The sequence below is a fragment of the Pogoniulus pusillus genome, chromosome 13 (genome assembly GCF_015220805.1).
Source record: "Pogoniulus pusillus isolate bPogPus1 chromosome 13, bPogPus1.pri, whole genome shotgun sequence".
Taxonomy (NCBI): Eukaryota; Metazoa; Chordata; class Aves; order Piciformes; family Lybiidae; genus Pogoniulus; species Pogoniulus pusillus.
The window spans coordinates 19,704,268-19,727,272 of NC_087276.1; the positions used below are offsets into that span (position 1 = coordinate 19,704,268).

The following is a 23,005-nucleotide window of genomic DNA, read 5'->3' on the forward strand; positions in this document are numbered from 1 at the left end:
GCGCCGCGTCAGTGCCGGTCATGGCTCCGCACGGCCGGCGCCGCCCCTGCGCCGCGGCGCTCACGGTCGGTCGCTGTGCGGGTGGGACAGACCCCGGCGCTGCGGGCCGTGACTGGGCAGGGCCGGTGGCGGCGGGAAGGCTCGGCTGGCCCCGCGGAACGCAGACCCGAGTTCCTTCTGGAGCAGCCTGACCGCCAAGCCGGTTTAAAGGCCTCGGCGGCATGTGCGAACTGCGATCGAGTGAAGCCGGACGGGGCAAACTCGCACTGAAGTGAGCTCTGGAGCCGAGAGGAAGAGATCGCAGAAGGTCCTACGGGACTCCACTGCACCTGAGAAGGACCAGACACCCCCCCCCCCCCCTCATGGCTCAGTGGGCCTGCTCCGGTGACACCAAGCAATAAAGTAGCTCAGTTCTCACCCTCCGCGGCATCTGGAAGCACAAAAGTTTAGCTCAAGGCTATCCAAGTCAGGTCTCGGAACAGCTTTAGAGTCCTGTGGCCACCGAAGGCATCCAGCTCACGCGCAAGAGGTGACTTTGAGGACGAGAAACTCTCCAGCACCATGCCAAGCCCTGCAGAGCCCGAGGGAAGAACCCCGTGCCCGGTGCGCTGTGGGGTTTGCCCAGGGATGAGCTGGGGACCCGCAGGGGCACTTTCTCAGAGACTGGTCCTGCAGCCCTCCCCCTGCTTTCTCTCTTCACTTTGTGCCTTTCATTGTAAACCCAACTCCCAGGCTGCTAGCCTAACTCCTGGCCTTGCTCTCCCCCTAAGAGACCCAGAGAAAGCAGGGGGGTGGGCCCCTGGAAGAGCTTGCCCTGTATCCAAGCAGATTTCTGTGAGGGCTGACTGCTGGTGTAGGTTTGGGGTTTTTTAATTCAAGAAGATTTAATGGGAGAGGAAAAAATGGCCAAGAAAGCAGTAGGAAAGATGTGGAAGGAGGAAGCAGAGTCAGCTACAGGGAGGCCATGGGAGAGCAGCCCTGTTGAGATGCCTTCTGCCTGACACCTGTGCAGAAACCAAAGGAAGGAGGAGATGGCACCCCGGGAAGGGAAGGAGATAGCAGATCCCGAGGAAAAGAGTGACAGTGGAGTCCAGGCCAGCACAGTTCCTCTTTCCCCTCCACCACTGAGGTATGATGAGAGTGTCCAAGCCTGCTGAACTTCAGCTTCTGCCCCAGAGCTCTGCTTCTGGGAAGCTGGTCACCTCTCCCACCTCGCTGAAGGGCTGCAGGCCCTGTGTGAATGCCAGCTGGTACCTCAGTCGGATGGGATCCTGGGAGAGAAGGGAGAAGAGACAAGGACTCATCATGGCTGCTGATTCCTGGGCCATTTCAGCCTCTCCCCTTCGCAGCCTTGCTGCAGTGAATCACCCTCTGAAAGGGGAAAGAAATGTTTCAGCTGTGCAGAAACTCTGCACAGAGTCTTTGTAAGAGCCAGGAGCAACTGGAGACCTTTGCAAGAGCATGCTTGGCAACTTAGGCCTGGACAACCTTCTCAGCAACAGAGGAGTCCTTACACTTCGTCTCCAGTCTCACCATGATTGACCAATACGGCAGGGCTGCCACCCATCCCTTGGGCCTTGGGTCGCCTCATGTTCCACCAGCTGCAAACACCTGCAGTTACAGTGGCCATCAGGAGCCAGCTCTACAGGTGGGCTGAAGCAGGACTGTGCAGGTCCCTCCAGCAACAGCTCACTCTGTTGCAGTGGGAAAAACATCTTCCCAGCAGAGCTCAGGCTCCTCTTATCCCTGCTGTTCACCTCCCCACTAAAAGCACTCTCTCTTTCACACCAACACCCACTCACTGCAGTGCCCCTCCAGCACCCCCCAGCAGACTCCAGCACCATGCAGACCTTGTGCGGATTGGCGAGCAGCAGGACCTGGGAGAGCAGGGCAGGTGGGAGCAAGGGGCTGAAGGCTGGCAGAGCAGAGCCCGATGCTGGCTGCAGCTTGATTTTCATGGGCTGAAAGAAAACAAGAGCAGTACTTCTTGGTCCAGGCTGAAGAAGAACTGTGGGTAACTGTGGGTATTAGCAGAGCTGGCCAAAGAGAGGTCAGGCAGCTGCTGGCATTCCATGAGGACTGTGCCTTTCGCAGCCTGCTCCTGGAGGCAGATCATGGTTATATGATCACAGAATGGTTTGGGTTGGAAAAGCCCTCCAAGATCAACTCCAGTGTTCAACCCAACAACACTGTGGACCTTAAACCATGTCATCAAGTGCAAGGGCCACAGATTTCTTGAACCCCCTCCAGGGAAGGTGACTCCACCACCTCCCTAGGCAGCCTGTGTTCCAATCCCTGATTACTCCTGCAGGAGAGAAATTGTTTCCAGTCTCCAGCCTAAACTTTCTGACAGTTTCAGACCATTGCCTCTCCTTCTGTCACCTGAGACTAGGGAGAAGACCAACCCCACCTGGCTCCTACCTCCTTTCAGGGAGTTGTAGAGGGCAATGAGGTCTCCTCTCACTCCTCCTCCACACTAAACATCCCCAGTTCCCTCAGCTACTCCTCACCAGGCCTGTTCTCCAGACCCATCACCAGTTTTGCTGTCCTTCTCTAGATGTGCTTCAGGTCTTCCTAGAGCCACCATCCCATGCTGCACAGTAGAGGCAGGAGGGCCTTACCCAGGAGGCTAAAGCACCACATCTGGAGGCCTCTTTGTATGTCACAAGGCCAGGGACACACTCTGTGAAACAGGCATCTGGCACACACCAGGTTCACCGTTCAGAGGAAGAAAGGCATGCAGTTTCCAATGAGCAGGGCAAATCCTGAGCAGGAAGTGGTGACCCTTCTCCTCACAACACCCCTGAGCAGTGTCATTTACTCATCACAGGCCTCTCACCTCAGGGACTGCAGCCTGGAACACTATGTCCTGGATTGGCTGAGCTGCTGTGCTCAGCATAGAGAGCACCATCACCAGCACGTCGGGGCGGCCAGGAGCTGGGTCTCTGGAGAAGTGGAGCATGGCCTTGAACCCATTCCTGTCATACACAGTAAGAGGGCAGATCCTGCCTGCTGGAGACAAGAGGAGCATCAGAGACACCACATGGCACTCCCCCTCCCTTCTGAGGGCAAGATAAGGGACAGCAAAATGCAAACACAAAGAGCTTTTGCTTCCCCCAGCACACCCACAGGCCCAGCAGCACAAAGCCTCCGAAAGGCAGAGAAAGGAGTCTCTTCAGCAGAGGTGGTGAGACTAGCAGCTCAGATCTTAAAAGCCAGACAGATGTCAGCTATGAATCCAACCCAGATACAAGGAGCAAAGTCAAATACAGCTCTTCAGCACACACAAGACAGCCTCTCATCACCACTGCCTGGTGAACCCACCCTGGCTATCTCCATCCAACTCTTCCAGTCCTTCACTTTAGAGACTGACAGCAGAAGAGTGAGGTCAAAATGCCTCTGCCTTCTTCCCAAAGGAGCAACAGTTGAGGCTCTGCAGTCCTCCTAATAGGATCCTTGTCCTGCTCTGAGGCAGGGCAGGAAGCACCTAAGTGCTGAGCATGGAGGACAAAGACACTTCCACAGCACCATCCCTAGCTCAAACTCTTAAACACATCGAGTCCTTTGTAGGGTTTTCTCCAATCATCTCACACAGCATGAGGCCACTTTGGCTTGCTCCTCTGCTGTAGTAAGCCTCCAGTAAGCAGAAATCATTACCCTTTATGATGGTTTGAGAGTTACCCACCTCCCCACACAATGAATTCACCCAGACTAGACTCAGCCAGCTGGAAGGTAAGGAATAAAGCTTTATATCCACATCTTAGCACAATTATACAAGCAGATATTTACAGTACATTGCAAGTATTTACAGCTATATACAGAAATGTAATACAGGAACACAATACCCCTTCCAGAAATGGCCAGGAGGGGCTTCCAACCACCCTTCCACCTTCTTTCCACCCCTCACTCTTATCCCAGAATCTGCTCTACATGCAGGGTGAGCTGGAAGGATCGGCAAGGGGGGGTAGAAGCAGAATGATGAGTTGGGTTACACAGATCCAAGCAGAATGGCAGAAGCCCAGGCAGAAAACACAGACACCAACAGACAGACTGTCTTCTCCGTGTTTGTGTCCTTGCTGTTACACATCTCAGCAAACCTACGAGTGAAGTAGACATCACCACTTTTCTCAGCCTAGATTCTGATTTTTCTCATTGCAATATTCCAGTTAGCCAGCACACACTTACTCAGTGTAATTGAAATTAAAGGGACAAAAAGGTTTTCCAGAGAAGCACTGTGAGAGGCTGGATGCAAAGAGGCAGCAGGCTTCAGCTTGGAGCCTAGGCTGGAGGATGAAGTATCTGCCTTTGACCTGTCTGGAAGAGCTGGAAAGGGCAATTTCGCTGCTGACAAATCCCTGGAAAGAGAAACATGTAGAAAGCTTGCATTAACTGGGGAGCTGATGTGGTTTATACCATGCTTTGTTGTGTCTGTGGTCCCTGTTGCTCAGCTGTCTGGTCTAAAGCTCCTGAGAAACTTGAAAACTCTCTCTGTTTCACATGGAAGAAGCTGCTGTTTCAGCTTTAGGACAGACTGTTTGAAGGATTTGGAAGTCTCCCTTCCTTATGAACAGACTCTCGAGCTTCAGTTACTGAGGTTAGAGTAAATTCTAGCACAAAGACAATGCAGGGAGCTGGGACTCTGCTATCACCTTCCTGGCTTCGGTTGTGGCAGACTGAGTAATGGGCACCTGCTCTGAAGTATTGGTTTCACAACCTGTTAGGCTTCCACTGAAGGCCTGGAAACTACTGCCACAGGCTGAAGAAAGCTGGGAAAGCATTTTCTGAGTTACAGGGTATGAAAAGACCTGACTGTAAGGGCTTTGTTCCTTTAGCTCAAGACTGCCTTGTCACTGAGCTCTGGGATTTGTCTCACCACATTCCTGACCCTTGGAAGGTCAATTCCACATGGTGCAATTAACAGGAGCCTAGCTGCTGCCCAAGAGCTGATGTCTGGCTGGACAGTTTCCCTCAGCAGCCAGCTGGAGCTGAAAGTTTTCCCTGAATCTCTGCTGTAAAACAGAATTCCTCATCTGCAAAGCCAGGCTGTGTGGTGCACTTTGCTTACAAGGACAGTGGCTTGGTCTGGGATGGTGGAGAGAGCTGATCAGCCAGGCTCTGAAGCTCACTCCTCTGCGGAGAGCTCTCTTCCCAGCCCTCCTGCAGTCCCAGTGTCTGAACAGCACTTGGAGCAGCACCATATCCATTGTGGACAGCAGCCTCAAAAAAGTGAGACACTTCTGGTTCCTGCTGGATAACAATAGCAAAAGTCAGACCTGCTCCACTGAACAGGATCTTTGGGTTACCAACACTGCTTGAAGTAGAGACACAAATGTTTAGTCTGGATGCAGACTGCACAAGAAGTTCATTGCAAAGCAGGAGGGTCCCAGCTTCCCTTCAGAAGACAGTAGAGTCAAAAGTGCTTCCCCAGAAAGCCAGGTCAAGACTCACATCTGATTTGCAGCTTTTGCACTAAAGTAGATGAGGATCACTCACCTCTACTGAGCCAAAATCCGGGCATGGTTTCTGTGCAACAGGAGAGTTGCTGAGACCTAAGAAGGATATCAAAAAGCCACAGATCAGTTACAGAAAAGAAGGGTTTGCCATGGGCTCTTCCTCTGTGTCCAGCAGCAGTCTGACTGCATCCTAACACCACGAGGAAACCACATCACTGAGCAGCAGTGGCTGCCAAGGGCCTCTTTTCTCCAAGGACCAACATTAGATCCCAAGTTCTGCTATCTGTGTTAACCACCACAAACCCCAGCAGCAAGGGGGACACTGCAGCTACAAACCTAAGGCCTGGAGCTGCTCCTGGAGCAGGCAGACAGAGCTGGTGCTGCTGTGGCGGGCGGTGGTGGCTCTGCTCCCAGTCTGGGCTGTAGGACACAGGGATGTCCCCTCCAGTTCAGAGAAGTCGATCAGTGTGTAGCTCTTCGTGCGCCGTGGGACTGCCTTCAGTGCTTTGGAAAGAACGGAGAGGTGAGAGCCCTCCTGGAAGGGGCAGTGTGCCTATGGGCACGGGCACCCCCAGAGGACAAGCAGGTGAAGAACTCCAGGAGCATTTTCTGCCAGCCCCATGTAGAAGCAAATGGTGGTTATGTGCCAGCTTCCCTGCCTTACAGGAGTGTCTGTGCATTTACACCCTGGGCAGCTCTTCCCCTCCAGACCCCACTCACGACCTGGAGGAGCAGAATGCTGCAGGATGCTCCTGACCTGGTGCATCAGCAGAGCTGGTGGCCGAAGCTCCTCCACCACCATCATTTTCCTGGCTGGCTACAAGTTGCCTACAGCACCTGAGTGCCTGTGCGAGCTCATCACTGGCCTGCAGAACCTCAGCTGTAAGACAGAAGTCCATTAGTTGTGACACAAGAGTCAGCTCCACTCTCCTCAGTGCTCCTGAGGACAGCACAGTGCATCTAGAGCTGCCTGGAGCAAAGTCTGATGGAGCAGCCTGCCTCAGACTGCCTATTTGTTCATTTTTGCACATCTGCTGATTTCAGGCTTTCTCCAAGTCCCTTTGAGCTCTGATCCTGTCTCTGAGCCCTTCAGCTCCTTCCATCTCTTACATACTTAGTTGTTCTCCACGAGCTTTCTGAATGTGCTTGGTCTGTAATCCAGCCCCCTTCCCCCCCAGATGAAGAACCCTTGCTGAACAGAAGGTCTGAGGCACAGCTGAGCCCTTGGGGTTATTGGTTTATTCAGCAAAGCATCGCTTCAGTCAGCTGCTTAAACCAAGACTGAAATGCAGTCCTCTGGGAAGAGCTATGTTTCACAACTGGAATCCAAAGGTTCTGCTGCTGACCCTCCTAAATATATCACATAAGAAATTCAAAGGATTTTCTCCCTTCTGTGTTGATAGACAGGGAGAATGTCAATATCTGTAGAAGGAAAGCCTCCAAAAAAGAAAAAAAAAAAAAGAGAGAGAAGGGGGAGGGGGGGGAGGAAGAAAAAGAAAGAGAAAAAACAACAAATAAGAGAGAGAAGAGAAGAGAGAGAAGATACCTTGAAACTCTTCAGCTTTCTGAGCACCAGAATTCCCCAAGCTCAGGAGAACACCTCAGCTGGGAGCTTTGCCAGCAGAGTGCCAGGAGCTCAAGTGGAAGGGCACACTCCACTTGTCAAAGCAAAGGCAGAAACTGACCCCAGAGAAGTCCAAGGGCAGTGCTGGCTTTTACCTAGAGCCTCATCATCATCGACTGCTTCACTGGCGAGGCGGAAGAGCAGTGGCCTGAGCTTCTCACCGTGCTGGAGCAGAGTCTGTGGAAGGAAAGGTTTCACATGATGGCTCAGGAGATCACAGGAATTCCCATCCTTCCCTGTCCCCATGATCAGCTCTGAGAAAAGCCACCCCCAGAAGAGGAAGATGCACTTTCTGCCCAAGTTCACACAAAGGATGCCACTGCTGCCTGCTACTGCACTCTCAGAGACCCACAGTGGCCTGGAGGGCAGGCAGTGGAACAAAGAGGCTTTGCTGGTGTCTCCTCAGTGATCAGCCCCTGTGTACACACACAGCTATGAGACAGAGCCCTGTGAAATAAATGACTCAGGTTAAAAGGAAAAGCAGCCAGGAGTTAATAGCTCCCTCACAGCACTCAGAGGGAAGCATTGCAACCAATTCCAAGCTGCTTCCAGCTCTCTCCTTTGTGTTTGAGGAAGGGAGGAGGCAGAGAGGCAGCATTTTTTTCAGTCTGAAAGTCAGGTCTCTTCCATCTACAGCAGCAGCTAACTCCAAACTGCCATGAAGTTTCAGGTGTTTGGAGGCCACAGAGCTGCCCTGACAGCCCTGCTGGTGACATCCAACATTTCCTAACTCACTGATAGCAGCAGAACAGGGAACTCTGGGCACAAAAAGGGCAATCATGGAAACCCTTGTGATCAAAAGCTGAAGAATCCACAGTTTTGAGCTTTTCTGGTCAGATCCCATCACACCCACCTAACCCAGCCTGGACCCAAGGGAATGCCTCTGTTGGAGGAAGAGCACTTTCCCTACCAGAGGAGCAGATAACTTGGTCAGAAACTGTCCCCTGAATTCTGTTGCCCTGGGTCCTCCCAGTCATAGGCAGAAGAACCTCTTCTGCAAGAAGCAGCGCATTCACCTGGAGGGCCTCCTGGTCAGGCTTGGATAACTCCTGTGTCCTGTGGGCTTCCAGAAACTCCCCCATGCACTGAACCTTCTCAGAAACCTCCTTGATGGTGCTTGCTCTTCTGGACACCTTGGCTGCCTTCTCTTGTTCCTTCGATGAGAAATGAAGGAAGAGTAGATGAGGATTTGGCTGATGCAGCCCTTGCCTGGCAGGGGCACTCTGGGGCACACTTGTTGGTGGATCTCCTTTCCCCTCCAATCTCATTGCAAGCAGAGACAGAAGGCAGCACAGCTACAAATGCCCCAGGATCAGGGCTGCACCACAGCAGCCTGCCAAGGGAGGAGATGGAAGCCTCCCTCCCTTCTCAGGGCACCCTGGGCAGGGTGCAGGTGCACCACAGGCAGGACTAATACTCAGATCAGAGCTGGGAACTGGTGGCTCTGCTGCACAGAACAACACTTTCCAAACAAAGGCAGGGATTTCACCAAACCAGGCCAGACCTCCTGGCTGTGCAGGAACTGGGGTGACCTCTCAGAGGGCAGGTGGCCACAGCAGGAGAAGAGGCAGCTCTGTGCAGATGGGGCTGTTCCCCACCTGAGAACTGAGTTTTCTTCTGGAAGCTCTCAGCACTGCAGCCAGGCTGCCACTCCCGTGGGGGTGCCCCACCACACAGCCCCTGGTGCACATGCTCCCTCTTCCTGGCAATGGCAAGTTTTAGGGAAGCAAACCAAGGCTGGAATAAGCAGCACTGAAAGCCATCCCTCCTCTTGGGCATCTCAAACACTTCACCTGGGACAAATCACTGTGAGAATCCACGATTCCCTCTGGCTGGTCCCTTTGATACCAGTAAGATGACAGCACTGTGGGGGTTCACTACAGAGGCCTCCCTGTCAAAAATGGAATTGCCAACTCCCTCTCCTCTGCCTGGCTGCAAACACAGGTTCTGACCTCTGGGGCTCCTACCTCTTGAACCATGCTCTTGATCAGGCAGTTGGCAGCTTGCAGGTCTTCTGAGTTGTTGCTCTTCAGGAGCCTTGCTAGAAGCTGTGGGGGAAGAGCATCAGCCAGCAGCGAGCAGAGGTCTGCAGCACTGTCCCCGGGTACACAGCACATAGACCAGACACTAAGAGACACCCACTGGGGTCACAGTCCTGGAAACACACTGGCCCAATCCAGGTTACACTGCTGCTTCCCACAGCTGTCTGCATGCTTTGTTTGGGCCTCTCTGGCTCTGCAGCATCTCTGTCAGACCCCTTGGGAGAGCTTTGCTGTCACTGATGGGTTTCTGTAGAAAAGCTGCACTTTTTGCTAGGCAAAACTTTCTGACAGGGCATCAAAGAACTCTCTGGCTGTTGTGCAGCAGGAAGTGATGGCAGCTTTCTGAAGATAACCCAGTAAGAGCTCCCCAGACCCACCTGAGGCATTATTTATAGAATCAACCAGGTTGTAAGAGACCTCCAAGATCATTCAGTCCAACCTATCACCCAGCCAACTAGACCATGGCACCGAGTGCCTCATCCAGTCCCTCCTTGAAGATACCCTCTCTGAACCAGCAAGAGCTCCACAGACCCACCTGAGCTGTGTTCTCAGCAGCACAGGTCAGAGAGTGGGGAGCAGTGGACATGAAGACCCTGAGTTTTACCTTGGATTTCTCTTCATCTGTGTCAAAAACAGAATTCTGAGGTCTTGGAGAAGGGGGAGGTAAAATTTTGTCTTCTGGCAATTTGGGGTCTTCTTTTACAATCCCTGGAATGAAATGGATGGAAAATTTGGCTTAGGGTCCCCCTGAACCCATCCCTCACAGGGCAGAGATCACCCTAAGTTTGTCCTGCACCTTTTCCCTGTGGAGCAGAGGAGAACTCTGTGAGAAAAGGGGCCATGAGGCCAGCCTGGGCTCTGCCCCTGTAAGGCTGTTTTCAAACAGCTCCATCCACCCTGAAGTCCCCAGACAGCCCTGTGAGGGTGGCCCTGTTCTCTGATCCTCACACAGCATTTTATGGAGAGAGCTGAGTCACAAACCAGAGGGCAGCTATCTGTGGTCTGAAATCCTGTGACTGGCAGAGCTAAAAGGGAAACTGAAATAACAGAACCAAACCTTGTTTCTTCAGCATCTGATAAGCATCCTGGATTTTCACTTCCTGAGGAAACCAGACTGTCCAACTGAACACCACTGCTGTCACCCTCGACTTGACTTGCTCTGAAGACCAGGTCCCATAGTACTGAGGAAAAAAAAAGTCAAACAAAAAGGGAAAGCAAGGCAAAAAATATGGAATCCAAAGGATTAGTGCCAGGTAGAGCAGCTGGGTCTGGCCCCAGGCTGGATGTGTGCAGAGAACAAGTAACAGACTCCTAACGCTTTGCTCAGAGCTGTCAGCTGTGTCTGGCTGGGGCTTTACAGACAGGGAGTGCTGGGGGACAGTGACAGAACTGTGCAATGACAACCTGACTGAACCCATTTCAAACCTTCTGTGATTCAAAGAGTCACAGAATGGTGTGGGTTGGAAGGGGCCTTAAAGATCATCCAGTTCCAAGCCCCTGCATGGGCAGGAACACCTCCACTAGCCCAGGTTGCTCATGGCCTCATCTAACCTGGCCTTCAAAACCCCCAGGGAGGAGGCATCCACAGCCTCTCTGGGCAACCTGTTCCAGTGTTTCACCACCCTCACTGGAAAGAATTTCTTCCTTATCTCCTGTGGTAGTTTGAGGGGGTCCCAGGCCCCTTAAGAAAAGTATAGGGACAAAGTCCTGTCCCAGGGGCTGGACTTGGTCATCCCAGGATATTGCAATATTGTTATTCTATCATAGCTTATAAGGCAGTGCCTGGCTGATATCCCTCCCTTCTCCTCCCTGCCTTTCCTCCCTTCACTTCTTGTCTCTGGGAAGAGCAGCATCCCTTTCTTATCTCATGGTCTGTGTGAGGGAGGCAGCTCCTGGCTGGCAGGGAGTTTTGAGCCTGCTGAGGGTGGAAGGGGTGGAGGATTCTAGATGTATTTAGTCTGATAGCTTAGCTTGTGGATCACAGGCTGTTAGGGGTTGGAAGGGACCCAAAGAGATCATCAAGTCCAACCCCCCCTGCCAGAGCAGGACCATGCAAATCTAGCTTAGGTCACAGAGGAATGCATCCAGACAGGCCTTGAAAGGCTCCAGAGAAGGAGACTCCACAGCCTCTCTGGGATGTACTCATTCTACCTGATTGCCTTTTGTATATATGCTTCTGTAAACACAGTCTCCCTTTAAACTTCCAGTTGGTGTGCAGGATCTTCATTCTTACTCTTCAGAAGGAGTAAGAGTCATTTCTGTCCTCTGGTCCTGGGTTGCTCATGGCCTCAAACTGGGACTTCTCCAGTCTCAATCTCCCCTCTTCCAGCTCAAAGCCGTTGTCCCCTGTCCTGTCATTCCCAGCCCTTGCCAAAAGTCCCTCCTACTCTCCTGCAGCCCCTTCAGGTACTGGAAGGCTGCTCTAGGGTCTCCCTGGAGCTGTCTCTTCTCCAGATTGAACAGTCTCAACACTCCCAGCCTGTCCCCACAGGAAGGTCTCCAGCTTCTGATCATCTTTGTGGCTTCCTATGGTTCTGCTCCAGCAGCTCCATGTCCCAGATCAGTCACTGAATCCAAAATCCAGAGCAGGTTTGCTCTGTTTCAGGGCAGACAGCTCAGTGCTTGGCTGTGAACACTTCCTGTCACCACCCATACTGCATACAGCAGTACTGCCCCAGCCAGAACTGGGGAAATGAAAACTCAGCACCACAAGAAGCCAAAGTGATTGTCCTGTCTTGTCTTCAGCATCTGACTGTTCTGATTTATCTCACTAATGTGCTCAGAGGAGCAGTGAGTGGGAAGAAGAATAAAACCCACCCAGACCTCCAAAGTCAGGCATTTTAAACTTAGGGAATGAAACCTGTTTAAAGAGCAAACAAAACTCTGGTGAGACATCCTTCAGACTTCATTGCTTCACCAAGACACCTTTACCCAGGCTGCACTGAGAGGGTTTGCTGCTGTTTAAACACTGCTCTGAAACCAGCTTTTTGCAGCTCTGCTATCAAGGTGATGTCATGGAAAATGCAGCCTGCAGGAGTGGTTAATGTGTGCAGGAGGGGAAATCGATTCCTGACCCGCTGAGAAAGGGGTTAAGAAAGTCCCAGACCTGCTGTTTCCTGCAGAGAGGAGCAATGGGTGCAGCTCAGGCAGCCTCTGATCAAACAGGGCTCCGTTTGCCATCATGAGAGGCATTGCCTGGGGAGCCAGCACGTTCATTTTGAGCTCCTCAAATTAAGCTGATGGCTGCTTCTCTTCTCAAGAGGCACTGTTGGCTCTCTGAGGCCAAGTGCTCCACAGCATGGAGCAGGAGTCAATGTATCAAATATATAGCATGAATCTACAGTGAGTATCAGCACAGCACAACCTTTCCAGCCTCCCCTCCTGGGGCTGCTACTCCTGGGGTCTGGAGTCCTCTGCCTGGCTTCCTGGACACCTCAGCAGAAACCCAGAGAGGCTGCACAAATGCCAAACTGCCTGGTGATGGTAGAACAAGGGCCACAAAGGGACTGCTGAAGTCTGGTTCTTGCTGACACCACTGAAGCTGATCTTGCCCTGTGGCCAGGACCCAAACCTATGCTAACCTCTGGCAGGAGACAGAAAGGAAAGCAGCCCAAGCATGAAAGTTTGAGGACAGAAACATGGGAAAGGCTCTGGGCAGCTCCTGAGACCTCTGTCCTCTGTCACTTCCCCCACCAAAGGTCTCTAAGTCACCAAAGGCAAAAGGACCACAGGCTGAGGGATCAGAAGAACAATTTCAAGCTCCTCTAGAGTCCCCAGCTCTCCCAGCAAAGGACAAAGCTGTGCACAGAAAGAGGCACAGAATGACTCCTGCCCTGCTTCTGGGTGAGATCCCATTCCAAGTTTTCATGTCCATCAGGAAATCAGCAGTGTGCCCCAGCTGCAATGTCTGTGCCACCACAGCCACCTACCTTTGGGGAGAGCACTTTAATCAGCTCATTCAGAAACCTGAACTTGGCCATTGCATGGTGAAATCTCTCCCCACAGTTGTTCACACAGGTCTCTAGCACCTGCAGAGAAGACAACACTGAACAGAGGCTGTGCACACAAGCTTTTAATACCTTTGCTACTGTGACACTAAGCAGGACTCTGGTGCTGCAGCCACAAACACATGACAATGAGAATGCTGAGGGGCAAGAACTTGTCTTTGCCTTTGTTCCACCTTCTTAAGCTGCATGTTTAAGACCATCTGCTCTTTTCTCCCCACCACTTTTAGGCCACTGCCCCTGTGGTAGGACCAGATGCCAAGCAGCAAGAGCTGCAGAGCACTGAAACACCGTAGCAGTGCAAGGTGAGGAGGAGCAGCAGCAGTTCCTCCCTCCCTCGTAGCCTGTCTTCTGTGTTTCTTTTGCAAGGGAACGTTAAAAGGGAGCGACATCAAAGAGAAGTGGCAGCTCCACTGCCTGCACCCCCAAACTCTACCTCCAGCTCCCTGCTGCCTCTGCAGGCAGGTGCAAGCACTTACTGTCAGAGCATGGAGAGCTTCCACCTCCTGTGGGGACTGGATTTTATGTGCCAGCAGCCTCAGTGCGAGCGATGGGCTGGGGAGCAGCAGAAGCAAGTCAGTGCAGCAGTACCCAAGGAAAAGTGATCAACAGAGCTGCCAGCCCCAAAGCCTGCTACACCAGATCCTTCCTCTGCCAGAGCCCTGGCCTGGGGCACACACACAGCAAGGCTGAGAGGTGAACTGACCCCAGCTCTGGCCTCCAGCCACGTCCTCTGGGAAGGAGTCAGCTGCGGGGGGCTCTCCCTGGGTGAGCTGCTCTCTGCAGGACGCCTGGCACACAGCCCAAGCTCGTCCACTGCCTGCTCCTGGTGGGGGGCACAGCTCTAGAGACTGTCCCTAAACTTTGGCAGCTCATTTGCTTAATCAGTTCCTGCTCCTTCCCCCAGAGCTCAGTGTCAGCTGGAAGCTGGGGAAGTCCCAGCAGAGATCTCCTTGGCCACTCGCAGCTCACCCAGGGCTTCCTGCAGAACCCCACAGCAGGGCAGGACCTGCAGGCTGCAGCACGGATGCCGGAGCGCATTCCTCACACCACCCTCTGCCACATACATCTCTTTGCAGCTTATCTCTGCTCCTGGGAGCAGCAGAGCCCAGCCAGCACCTCCCAGCTGCCTCTCCAGGCTCCTCACAGGTCCCATTCCCGCTACAGCCACGAGAGAAGCCAGGAGCCAGACACAAAGAGCCATCTGTCTGCCTTACCCTTCTGTGTCGGCATTCACCCGGTCACAGAACTGCTGGATGAATTCCCAGTTTTCCTCAGGGGCGCCTGGGTCAGTGGCTTTATCTTACACAGGAAAAACAAAGAAAGAAAAAACCCTCCTTGGTGGAGTACAATGCAGGAAGCAACCCAGTCCTCACTCTGCTACCAGCTGCTTTAGGGCTTGTTGTCTGAGACAGAAACAGAAGAACACAGAACGAGGAGGAAACAGCTAAAATCTGCCCCAAAACAGAGTCCTGAGTGCAGAAAGTCAAAGCTGGGCACAAAATAAGCAGTAACAGCAGTGACAATAAGCAGCAATTTTAGCACAGAGCACAATTATTCCCAGGCAGCTCTCCCAGTATCAAACTGCAAACCGTCCTGGAGTACAGGCACAATTCGCCCTTCAGCTGCAGGAACCCATCCCAAAGCACAGCTGAATTGAGGGTAAAACCTTTTCTTGGCTTCCCTACCGAGCTGAAGCTGCTCCAGTGCCCACCCAGCTGGAACCACTTCCAGCAGCTCTGGAGCCAGCAGCCTTGCCACCCCTGACCCCCAGCCCCACTCACTGAGCCACAGCTCCAGCTCCTCACTGCCAGCCATGGGCTCTCAGCTCTCTTCCACCCTCTGCCACTCTTCTCATGCCACTTCTCAGCCCTGTAGGCTTCCCACCCGAGTTTTTGTGGTCTGGAATTGAAACCCGTGGGCGTGGTAAAGTGTCCACCCCCCTCCCCAAACACACCCAGCACCGTGGCTGCTCCTCCCCTTGCCAGCACAGGCTGCCAAGAACAGACTCAAAACTCAGCATGGCAATTTAATAACTACAAGGGAATTGTCCAAAAAGGAGCAAAATCTCCTCAATCTAGTGGTTAGCAGGCACAGCACCACACTGGTGCCAGCATTCCACTTCCCATCCACGTGCTCTGGATTTGAACACTGCCAAAAGTCTCTTTCTCCCAGGATGGAAACCAGGTTGCTTGCAGGCGATGAAGGGAGATGGAGGGACCTCAGCCTGTGGTTGGTTCTTCTCCAGGACAAAGTGGCTTCTGCTCAGTGCAGATGCAGACAGACCTGGAAGGATCACAGTGGCACCTGCCTGGTCTAAAGTCCAGCTTGTCTGATCAAAGATAACCACATTGAGACCAAGCAGTGCAGGGTCAGGACTGCCAGGAGCCGCCTGCACCATCCGAGGCCGTGGGCTGGCAGTTGGTGTCACTCCCGTCCCAGGTTAGCTGGACAGAGCTCTGTGGATTCGCCCACTCACTTCCTTGGGTCCCAGGGTCACCATCATCTCTGCAACGCTGGGGCCATGCTGAAAGCACACAAGGAGTCAGTGCACAAACAGGAACTTCTCAGCACGTGTTCATCACCAGCGACCAGTATCAGACTGCCGTTAGACCGGGGCCAGCGCTGTGGCAGTGAGCTCAAAACAGGGGGCTGGGGCTTCCTCTCCTGCAGTCAAGTGCTAAGAGAGCTCACACTCAGTCAGGAGGGTCGATGCCTGATCAGGCTTTGAAGAACTTCAGTTTGACCTTTGTCAAAAGCAGACTGTACAGAAAAATCCCAGTTTTGCCCCAAACCTACAACTTCACCAGCACTCCCTGCAGCTGCTCCAGAGGATTTGCTAACTTTTATGACCAGCAGATTCGTGCTTTGGCAGCTTCTGCCCTTCTGAAGCTTTCAGAACAGCTCTTCCTCCACACTCACTTCAACAGAGCTGCCAGCCAGCCAGCTGCTGGTAAAAGACTCTGAAGTTTTTTATTTACCTGCTGCCCACTGAGAGCCAGGCGAAGGAGCTGCATCATGCTGCTGTACTTGGTCTCTTTGGTTTGCTTCTGGAGGCTTCTCAGGTCTTTGTTCAGCTCCTCCACGGTCAAAGCCACTGCCTGACTTGCCATGAGCCTTGAGGAAAGAAAATGTCCTTACAGGCTGGGGACACACAGAACCTAAGCTTTGTGCCCAGAAATGCTGACACCTTCCATGGCTGCGCTCACTCTGCTCTTGCCCTCAGCCTGGTTCTGCAAAACCTCCAGCAGCAGCAGTAGTTCAAGACAAATCTTCTCGCCCTTCACTCTGCCCTGTGCTAGGGCACTGCCTGCTCCCTCTGCTCACTGTGGCCTTGGTTGGGCACACAGGGACCCTCCAAGGCTGGCAGGTGGGACTGCAGGAGCCACTGCTGATCCAGTCTGGAGCTGTACCTCTAGTTGAGCAGTGAGTGTCCATCCATGGTCCCTGCAGACAAGGAATGTTCTGCCACTGACCACTTGGATGCGGGTCCCACTCAGCTGTGATACCTGACTTGGGGCAGCCTGCTCTAGAGACAGCTGGACAGAACAGCTCCATTTGCACACAATGCCACCTTCATTAGTCCCCACACTGCTTTTCTGGGCTCGTTTCAGCCCAGATGTGAGATGTCAACTGGAAAGGCATCTAACACACCACCCTGCCCAGTTCAAGGTGTAGAGTACCAGCGGTCCACAAGGCAGCAGTTAAGCATGTTGGCAGCCCATCCCTGCTCCAAGCCCTCTGTCCCAGAACTGTGTCATCCCAGCAGGGCTTCACTTCAGTTTGATGTGACAGGAAGTCAGGTGGCACAGGAAAACCCTGTTAACACCATGGCTTGGTTAGTGTCATGCTGGCACGGATTCTGGTGCTCTACAAAACTCAGGCCTGACAATTCCTGCTCGAGAGCACTGATGGGAGCTTCCCACTGACAAGCTGCCTTGCAACTAAACCCAGAGAATTTCTCACCAGTTATTAATTACAGCACATCCCAAAGTAGAGCAGATTAAAAAAGAGCTATGAGCATGTCCAGAGGTGGGAGGTCCCCATTACAGCTCAGATTGTTTGGGCCTCTGAGCAACTTGCTGTAGTTGGGGATGTCCCTGGTGACTGCAGGGGGGTTGGACTGGATGAGCTTTAGAAGTGCCTTCAACCCAAACCAGTCTGGGATTCTGTGATCACCAGAGCAGCCCAGAGCAATGCTGTGGGGCAGGCAGGCAGCTGGGAGCAGACACTTACCCCAGGACCAGCTTCCCTATTTCTTCTGCTTCTGCAGAAATAGTTTGCAGCTGCTCTCGGGACACCGATGGCCTGACCCAGAGGTAAGAATAATCACAGGCCACCAGGTTCTTCAGGAGAGTTATGTGACCCTGGAGACAGAAAGCAAAATGCCAAGGCTGGGGGGAAGCCAACTGATTGCTGGGACTTCACAGACAGCTCACAAAGGTCCAAGCACCTCACACTGCAGGAGGAAATGTGAAGCACTGACATTCAGGAGCTGAATCTTCCACCCAGCTGTGAGCAGGGGCACAAAGCAACCCAGGGAGGGCTGCTCCCCAGCTGCACCTCACGTGTGGGCTGACTCAGAGCCGGCCCAGGGAAGTGGCTCACCACCCTCATCTGCCACTCTACACAGGCAGTGGGAAGTCACATGAGCCACCATCCTGCTGCTGTGGCCAAGCCTTCACGCTGGAGCAGCCCCCACAAAGGTTTTATTTCCCCAGATACTGGAGCAGCATCCTGGGGTCTGACTGGGAAACAGCTGGGCTCAGCCTCTTCCTGGCACTGGGAAGAGCCATAGTATCTTCTGTCCCCACTCTACCACTTAACCCAACCCGAGGCTCTCAATGCACAAACCCCACCATTTTAACTACCAAGAGCTTCATCCAGCTCAGCAAAGAGCTTGATTTGACTTTGCTTCTAAAGCAGAGCAGCAGCAGGGCAGAAACGGCTCCTGCTGCCCACTCAGCAAAACCTAGAGGGGAGCAGTACCCTGGCAGGAGGGCCCTGGCTGCTGAACCTTCCCACCACAAGCCAGCACATGCTGGGCTCCAGAAGTGCAGCTTGGAGGTTGCCACCACTCACCTAGATAAAAGCTCGGCTGACCTGTGCCAGTCCTGCTCCAGGCAGGAACCAGAGTGTCTTCCAGAACACATCCTGCAATGCCAGGATTCACTTCCATGGCAGGGACACACCCTCCCTCTACCAAGGGACTCTGCTGGCTCAGCAAAGGATGGATGAGCTTGCAGCTCTGCCAAGGCCACCAGGACATCCACCGTGCCCATCCCTACAGGCCAGCCAACTGTACCACCAGATCTTGGGGGTCAGCAGGCACATGGCCACTGGGGCTTGGCAGTGACAGCCCTGAGCAGGCTGCAGAGCTTCAGAGCTCAGATCAAAGCAGTGCCCAGGACCTGGCTCAGGCTTCCTCACAGAACCCGACCCCAGCATCCCAGGCCCTGCCCATACTTTTCTCAGCAGGAGGACTCGCTCCATGTACTGCTTCTGCAGAACCTCTTGCTCCACCTGCTGATCCCCATAGACCTGCTCCACCAGCAACTGCAGCTCTCTGATGAGCTTCTGCCTCAGCTCCTCGTTCTCTATGTGACGCGTGAGGTGGATCCTGAAACACAGAAGAAAAGTGCTTTCGAGCTGTTTTGGGCTGGACTGAAGCTATCACCTCAGCCTCACAGCACTTACCAATGAAGGCTGTGAAACTGTCAAAAGCAGCACTAAACCCCAGGGGTTCTACCACAGAGACCTTAGCACCACAGTGAGCAAGAGCTGTAGTAACCCTTAGCAGCACAAGATCCCACAGCACACGACTGCAGTGGCAGAAGCAGCTTCTGGAAACTTTGCCTCTTTTCAAATGTTATTTTAACTTAAAATCTTGCATCCTCCCAGCTCCACCACCATCTCCCCAGGTTTTGACAGTGCTCCAGCACCCCTGTCCAAGCACAGGACAGGAAAGAAGCAGGAGTGGTGTGAGGAGAATCTTGCAGCCCAGTAAAAAGCTGCTGCACTGAGGCCACATTTGATCCAAAAGCTCCCGAGACAAAGGCAGATGCTAGGAGTAGATCCTCACTGCCATGCTGGTTGTCAGATTTAAACATCACCACTGCCTTTGGTACCTGTTGAACTCGAGGAGGCTTTCAAGGTCCAGCAGGGCAGAGTGGGTTGTGATTCTGCCAACATCAAACTGTGAGATGAGCTCCTCCAGAGTCCTCCCCATCCGTTTCTCTGCAGAACAACCCAACAAAAGACTCAACCCCAGGGGCAGGGTTGAGAAGCAGCACAGCCAAGGAAGAGGTGACACAGGAGAGCCACCTTTTGCAGTACTAGCAGGAATGTACCCCAACAAGCAGGCGGGAACTTGCACCAGGCACACACAGGAGGCAGCCCTCTCCCTCAGCTCCCCTGCTAACTGCTGGTGAGCAACTGACACTGGGACACTGTTGCTTGGCTCTTCAGGAGAACACCCCTTGCACCAGTCAGCCAAAAAGACAAAAGACACCTAGCCAGGAGGTTGCACCACCCAAGAGAGATTTCACTCCTAAGCAGAGTTCCCAAAACACAAGTTACTTTGTGATCCCCACACATCAAGAGCAACAAAAGGGGTCACTGACTCAACATCTCACAGTCTTTCAGGTTAAACAAGAAGTGGGAGTGATGGAGGACACCACACTGCAATTATTAACCACAAAAGCAACGTTTTCCCAAGAGTTCACAGAGTTTCTCCACCTTGAGATGAGAGTTGTCCCAGCTGGGAACCCAGTAAGCATCAGACTCAATTTAAATGGCTGCCCACAGGCAGAAAGGTTCCCACCATCCCACCCAAGCTTTGACAGGAGCTCTGCCGAAGCCCTGGTGGCATTTCAGTGACAGGCTGGTTACCTGACAGTCATTTCCTGACCCCATCAAGCACTGTCAGAGTTCCAAGCACTGTCAGAGTTCCAAGCACTCGCCACAGCTAGCAGCAAGGAGCGCACCCTAGCCTGTCACCTGTGAATCCAGAGCCACAGTTGGTGACGATGTCCAGGAGGGCCTCTGGCAGGTAGCCATCCTGAGCAAAGCTCTCCAGAAAGATGTCCCCCTGCCTCTTGGACAGCTTGGAACCATCTTTGTTCAGCAGCAGCGGGAGGTGACCAAACTGGGGGGGATCCCAGCCAAAGGCTTTGTAGAGAAGCAGGTGCTTGGCTGTGGACGTCAGCCACTCGACTCCACGCAGGACGTGGCTGATGCCCATGTAATGATCGTCCACCACGTTTGCCAGGTGGTAAGTGGGGAAGCCATCCCCCTTGAGAATCACCGGGTCCCCTTCCACCTCTGCTACTTCGTGCCTGTTCCAGCCATAGACCAGGTCCTGGAAGGGTTCTACCCCTTGCTCCAGTCGGAAGCGGACGACCCAGGCAAGGCCCTGCGACAGCTTCTCAGCCACCTCCGTGGGCGTCAGGTGCCGACACCGGTTGTCATACCTGTGAGGCAGGAGAACAAAGAGCTCAGTTCAGCACAGCACAGCCCTGTGAGCCACAAGTATACTCTCAAAACCCTAAATCCATCCCTAAATGTGAGGGGTTGGAAACCTTCCTCTCCCACTATTGAAATTTACCAGACTAGCTGAGACAGCTTGGAAGTAAGATGAAGCTACATTTACCAACACATACACACAATATATTCACAAGTATTTACAGCTATATACAAGTTAGAAATCATACAGAAATCCAAATTCTCTCCTGGACAAAGAAAACTGCCCAGAAGGGGTTCAAAGCCACCCCCTCTCCCAGACAGAAAACAAAACCACCAGTAAAGCTTACTTTGTTATCTGGAGGTGGTAGCTGGCGTTAGTGGAAGAGATTAAAGAGATCCAATGCTCAGGAGCAAAGAAGGCAAGAGAGGGACAAATTGTACATACTTTGGCTTTTTATCCCTTTTAGCAAACCAATGAATGATATAATTATTTTCCTTTTACAGCCAATGATCTAATTTCTCTCATTAGAATACTCCAGTTAGCCTCAAAGCAGAACAATAAACTTTAGCTGTAACTTGCCCACTATGTGTCTGGCCAAACCACCTCATCCCTGGTGGTCAGTACCCTCTGAGGTTCTCCCTGTGAGCAGCAAGATCACAGCTCTGCAGGCTTGCAGCACAGGGCTGCACTCAAGGGACAGGGAATCCTACCTTGGGGTCTGGTGCCTGCGCAGAGCCTCCTTCCTGAGCAGCTCCAGCCGCTGCGGGGTGCAGAAGCAGCGGTAGGCAGCTCCGCTTTCCAGGAGCGTGCTGCTGGCACTCTGGTACAGCTCCAGTCGCTGCGACTGCTGGTAGGGCCCAAAGGCACCACCACGGCGAGGGCTCTCATCAGGGGGGATGCCTGAAACATCAGCACAGCAGGGCTTCAAATCCTCACACAAAGGCAGAGCAAAGCCCACCACAGCAGCGCACCGAATGAACGTGACCCTCACTTCAAGGACATCGAGGGGTTAAAGCAGACAGAGAGAAGGGCAACAAGACTGGTGAAGGGTATGGAGAACAGGGCTGATGAGGGGCAGCTGAGGGAGCCACACCTCTCTCCTGCACAACCTTTGTTACAGCTGCACAGAGGCCACTTCCACAAATGTGGATCTTACTCCACTTTCCCCCAAGGCAATCAAGCCCAAACAGTTACTTCTACTATAAACCACACTCCCAGTAGGACTTTCTTGATGTCTAGCAATAGAAATAACATTTCAGCTAATTAATGCTCTGAAACACTCCACAGTTTCTGAGCCCACAAAGCACTTCCTCCGAGTAGTGTTAATCACCAAAGAGAAGAAAATCTTCCAGTAAATGAAAACTGAAAGCTGCCTGTGAATACCTGCCCAATCCAGCATATCTTCTATTCCTTCTGCGGCTCCAGGCACCACCCGGTTCTGGTCTGTGTCCTCCACTCTCAAAATAAAGGTCCCTTGGTGTTTTTTGGCAAAAATATAATTGTACAGAGCAGTCCGAAGGCCACCCAAGTGCAGGAACCCTGTTACCATGGGGAAGTCAGAGGAGATGACGCTAAGCATGGCTCAGTAATGAGATGCTTATCCACGAGCTAGAGGGGCAGAGCTACCTGTAAGGAAAACCGGTATCAAAAGCTGAGGGGAGGAGCGGAGCTGCCTTTGTGCACCTTGCTACGGGACTGGTTACTGATAGTCGCTTCCAAGACGTGCTCCTGAAATAACCTGGAAGCCAGTTAAAAACACGTATCACAAACTGGTTCGTGTGAGAAGGGGACTTTAAAGCTCACCGAGTCAAACTCCCCTGCAGTCAGGAGGGACATGTGCAGCTAGAGCAGGTTACTCAGAGCCCCGAACAACCTGACCTGGGGTGGTTCCAGGGATGAGACCTCTCCCACCTCCCTCAGTATCCAACACCTGTCCCTTCTCTCCAGGCTGAACCTCTCTAGTTCAAGTCACCGTCCCGTGCCCGCTCAGCACAGGCGTTGCGAGGCTGTGGGGCTGGGCCCGAAGCGCACCCGCGGCCCCGGGGTTACCTGTGGGGCTGGGCCCGAAGCGCACCCGCGGCCCCGGGGTTACCTGTGGGGCTGGGCCCGAAGCGCACCCGCGGCCCCCTCTGGCCCCGCTCCGGCCCCAGGCCCCGGAGCGCCCGCAGGGCTCGCGCCATCCCGCCGCGCCGCCCACGTGCTTCCGCCCGGACGCGCTCAGCCAATCAGCGAGCCCGCAGCGGCCGGGGGCGGAGCGTCCCTTAAAGGCGTCGCGTCCCGCCGAGCAGCACCGGCGGCGCGGAGAGCACAGCTGCCACCGGCGCCGCCACCGCGGGGTCTGGGCGCTCCGTGGGACTCGGAGGAGGGCTGAGACACGAGTGAGACGCCCTCGGCAGGGGCGCGGCCTGCGGTGGCTA

The 23,005-nt window shown here is 53.3% G+C and overlaps 2 protein-coding genes across 9 annotated transcripts; both read right to left on the reverse strand.

Moving 5' to 3' along the window:
• Nucleotides 1-854: 854 nt before the first annotated feature.
• Nucleotides 855-15,049, reverse strand: GGA2 (golgi associated, gamma adaptin ear containing, ARF binding protein 2). 6 transcript variants are annotated; one of them, XM_064153300.1, is made up of 17 exons: nt 14,908-15,049; nt 14,341-14,425; nt 13,603-13,678; nt 13,049-13,147; nt 10,177-10,300; nt 9,724-9,827; nt 9,045-9,125; nt 8,094-8,231; nt 7,173-7,254; nt 6,211-6,333; nt 5,790-5,957; nt 5,494-5,549; nt 5,066-5,244; nt 4,186-4,355; nt 2,840-3,012; nt 1,851-1,961; nt 855-1,271 (listed from the first exon to the last, which is right to left on the reverse strand). In XM_064153300.1, the coding sequence occupies exons 1-17, from the start codon at nt 14,939-14,941 to the stop codon at nt 1,161-1,163; spliced, it is 1,914 nt and encodes a 637-aa protein (XP_064009370.1). In that variant the 5' UTR covers nt 14,942-15,049; the 3' UTR covers nt 855-1,160. The 6 variants fall into 6 exon arrangements, with proteins under 6 accessions (XP_064009370.1, XP_064009371.1, XP_064009369.1 ...); XM_064153301.1 differs by having other exon boundaries at nt 2,840-3,009; nt 5,066-5,247; XM_064153299.1 differs by having other exon boundaries at nt 5,066-5,247.
• Nucleotides 15,050-15,139: 90 nt separating this feature from the next.
• EARS2 (glutamyl-tRNA synthetase 2, mitochondrial) lies at nt 15,140-22,797 on the reverse strand. 3 transcript variants are annotated; one of them, XM_064153306.1, is made up of 10 exons: nt 22,681-22,753; nt 22,215-22,326; nt 21,972-22,127; nt 21,299-21,488; nt 20,123-20,595; nt 19,252-19,360; nt 18,590-18,743; nt 17,360-17,490; nt 16,105-16,240; nt 15,140-15,650 (listed from the first exon to the last, which is right to left on the reverse strand). In XM_064153306.1, the coding sequence occupies exons 3-10, from the start codon at nt 21,985-21,987 to the stop codon at nt 15,567-15,569; spliced, it is 1,293 nt and encodes a 430-aa protein (XP_064009376.1). In that variant the 5' UTR covers nt 21,988-22,127; nt 22,215-22,326; nt 22,681-22,753; the 3' UTR covers nt 15,140-15,566. The 3 variants fall into 3 exon arrangements, with proteins under 3 accessions (XP_064009376.1, XP_064009377.1, XP_064009375.1); XM_064153307.1 differs by having other exon boundaries at nt 22,638-22,682; XM_064153305.1 differs by lacking the exon at nt 22,215-22,326 and having other exon boundaries at nt 22,681-22,797.
• Between the last annotated feature and the right edge of the window lie 208 nt (nt 22,798-23,005).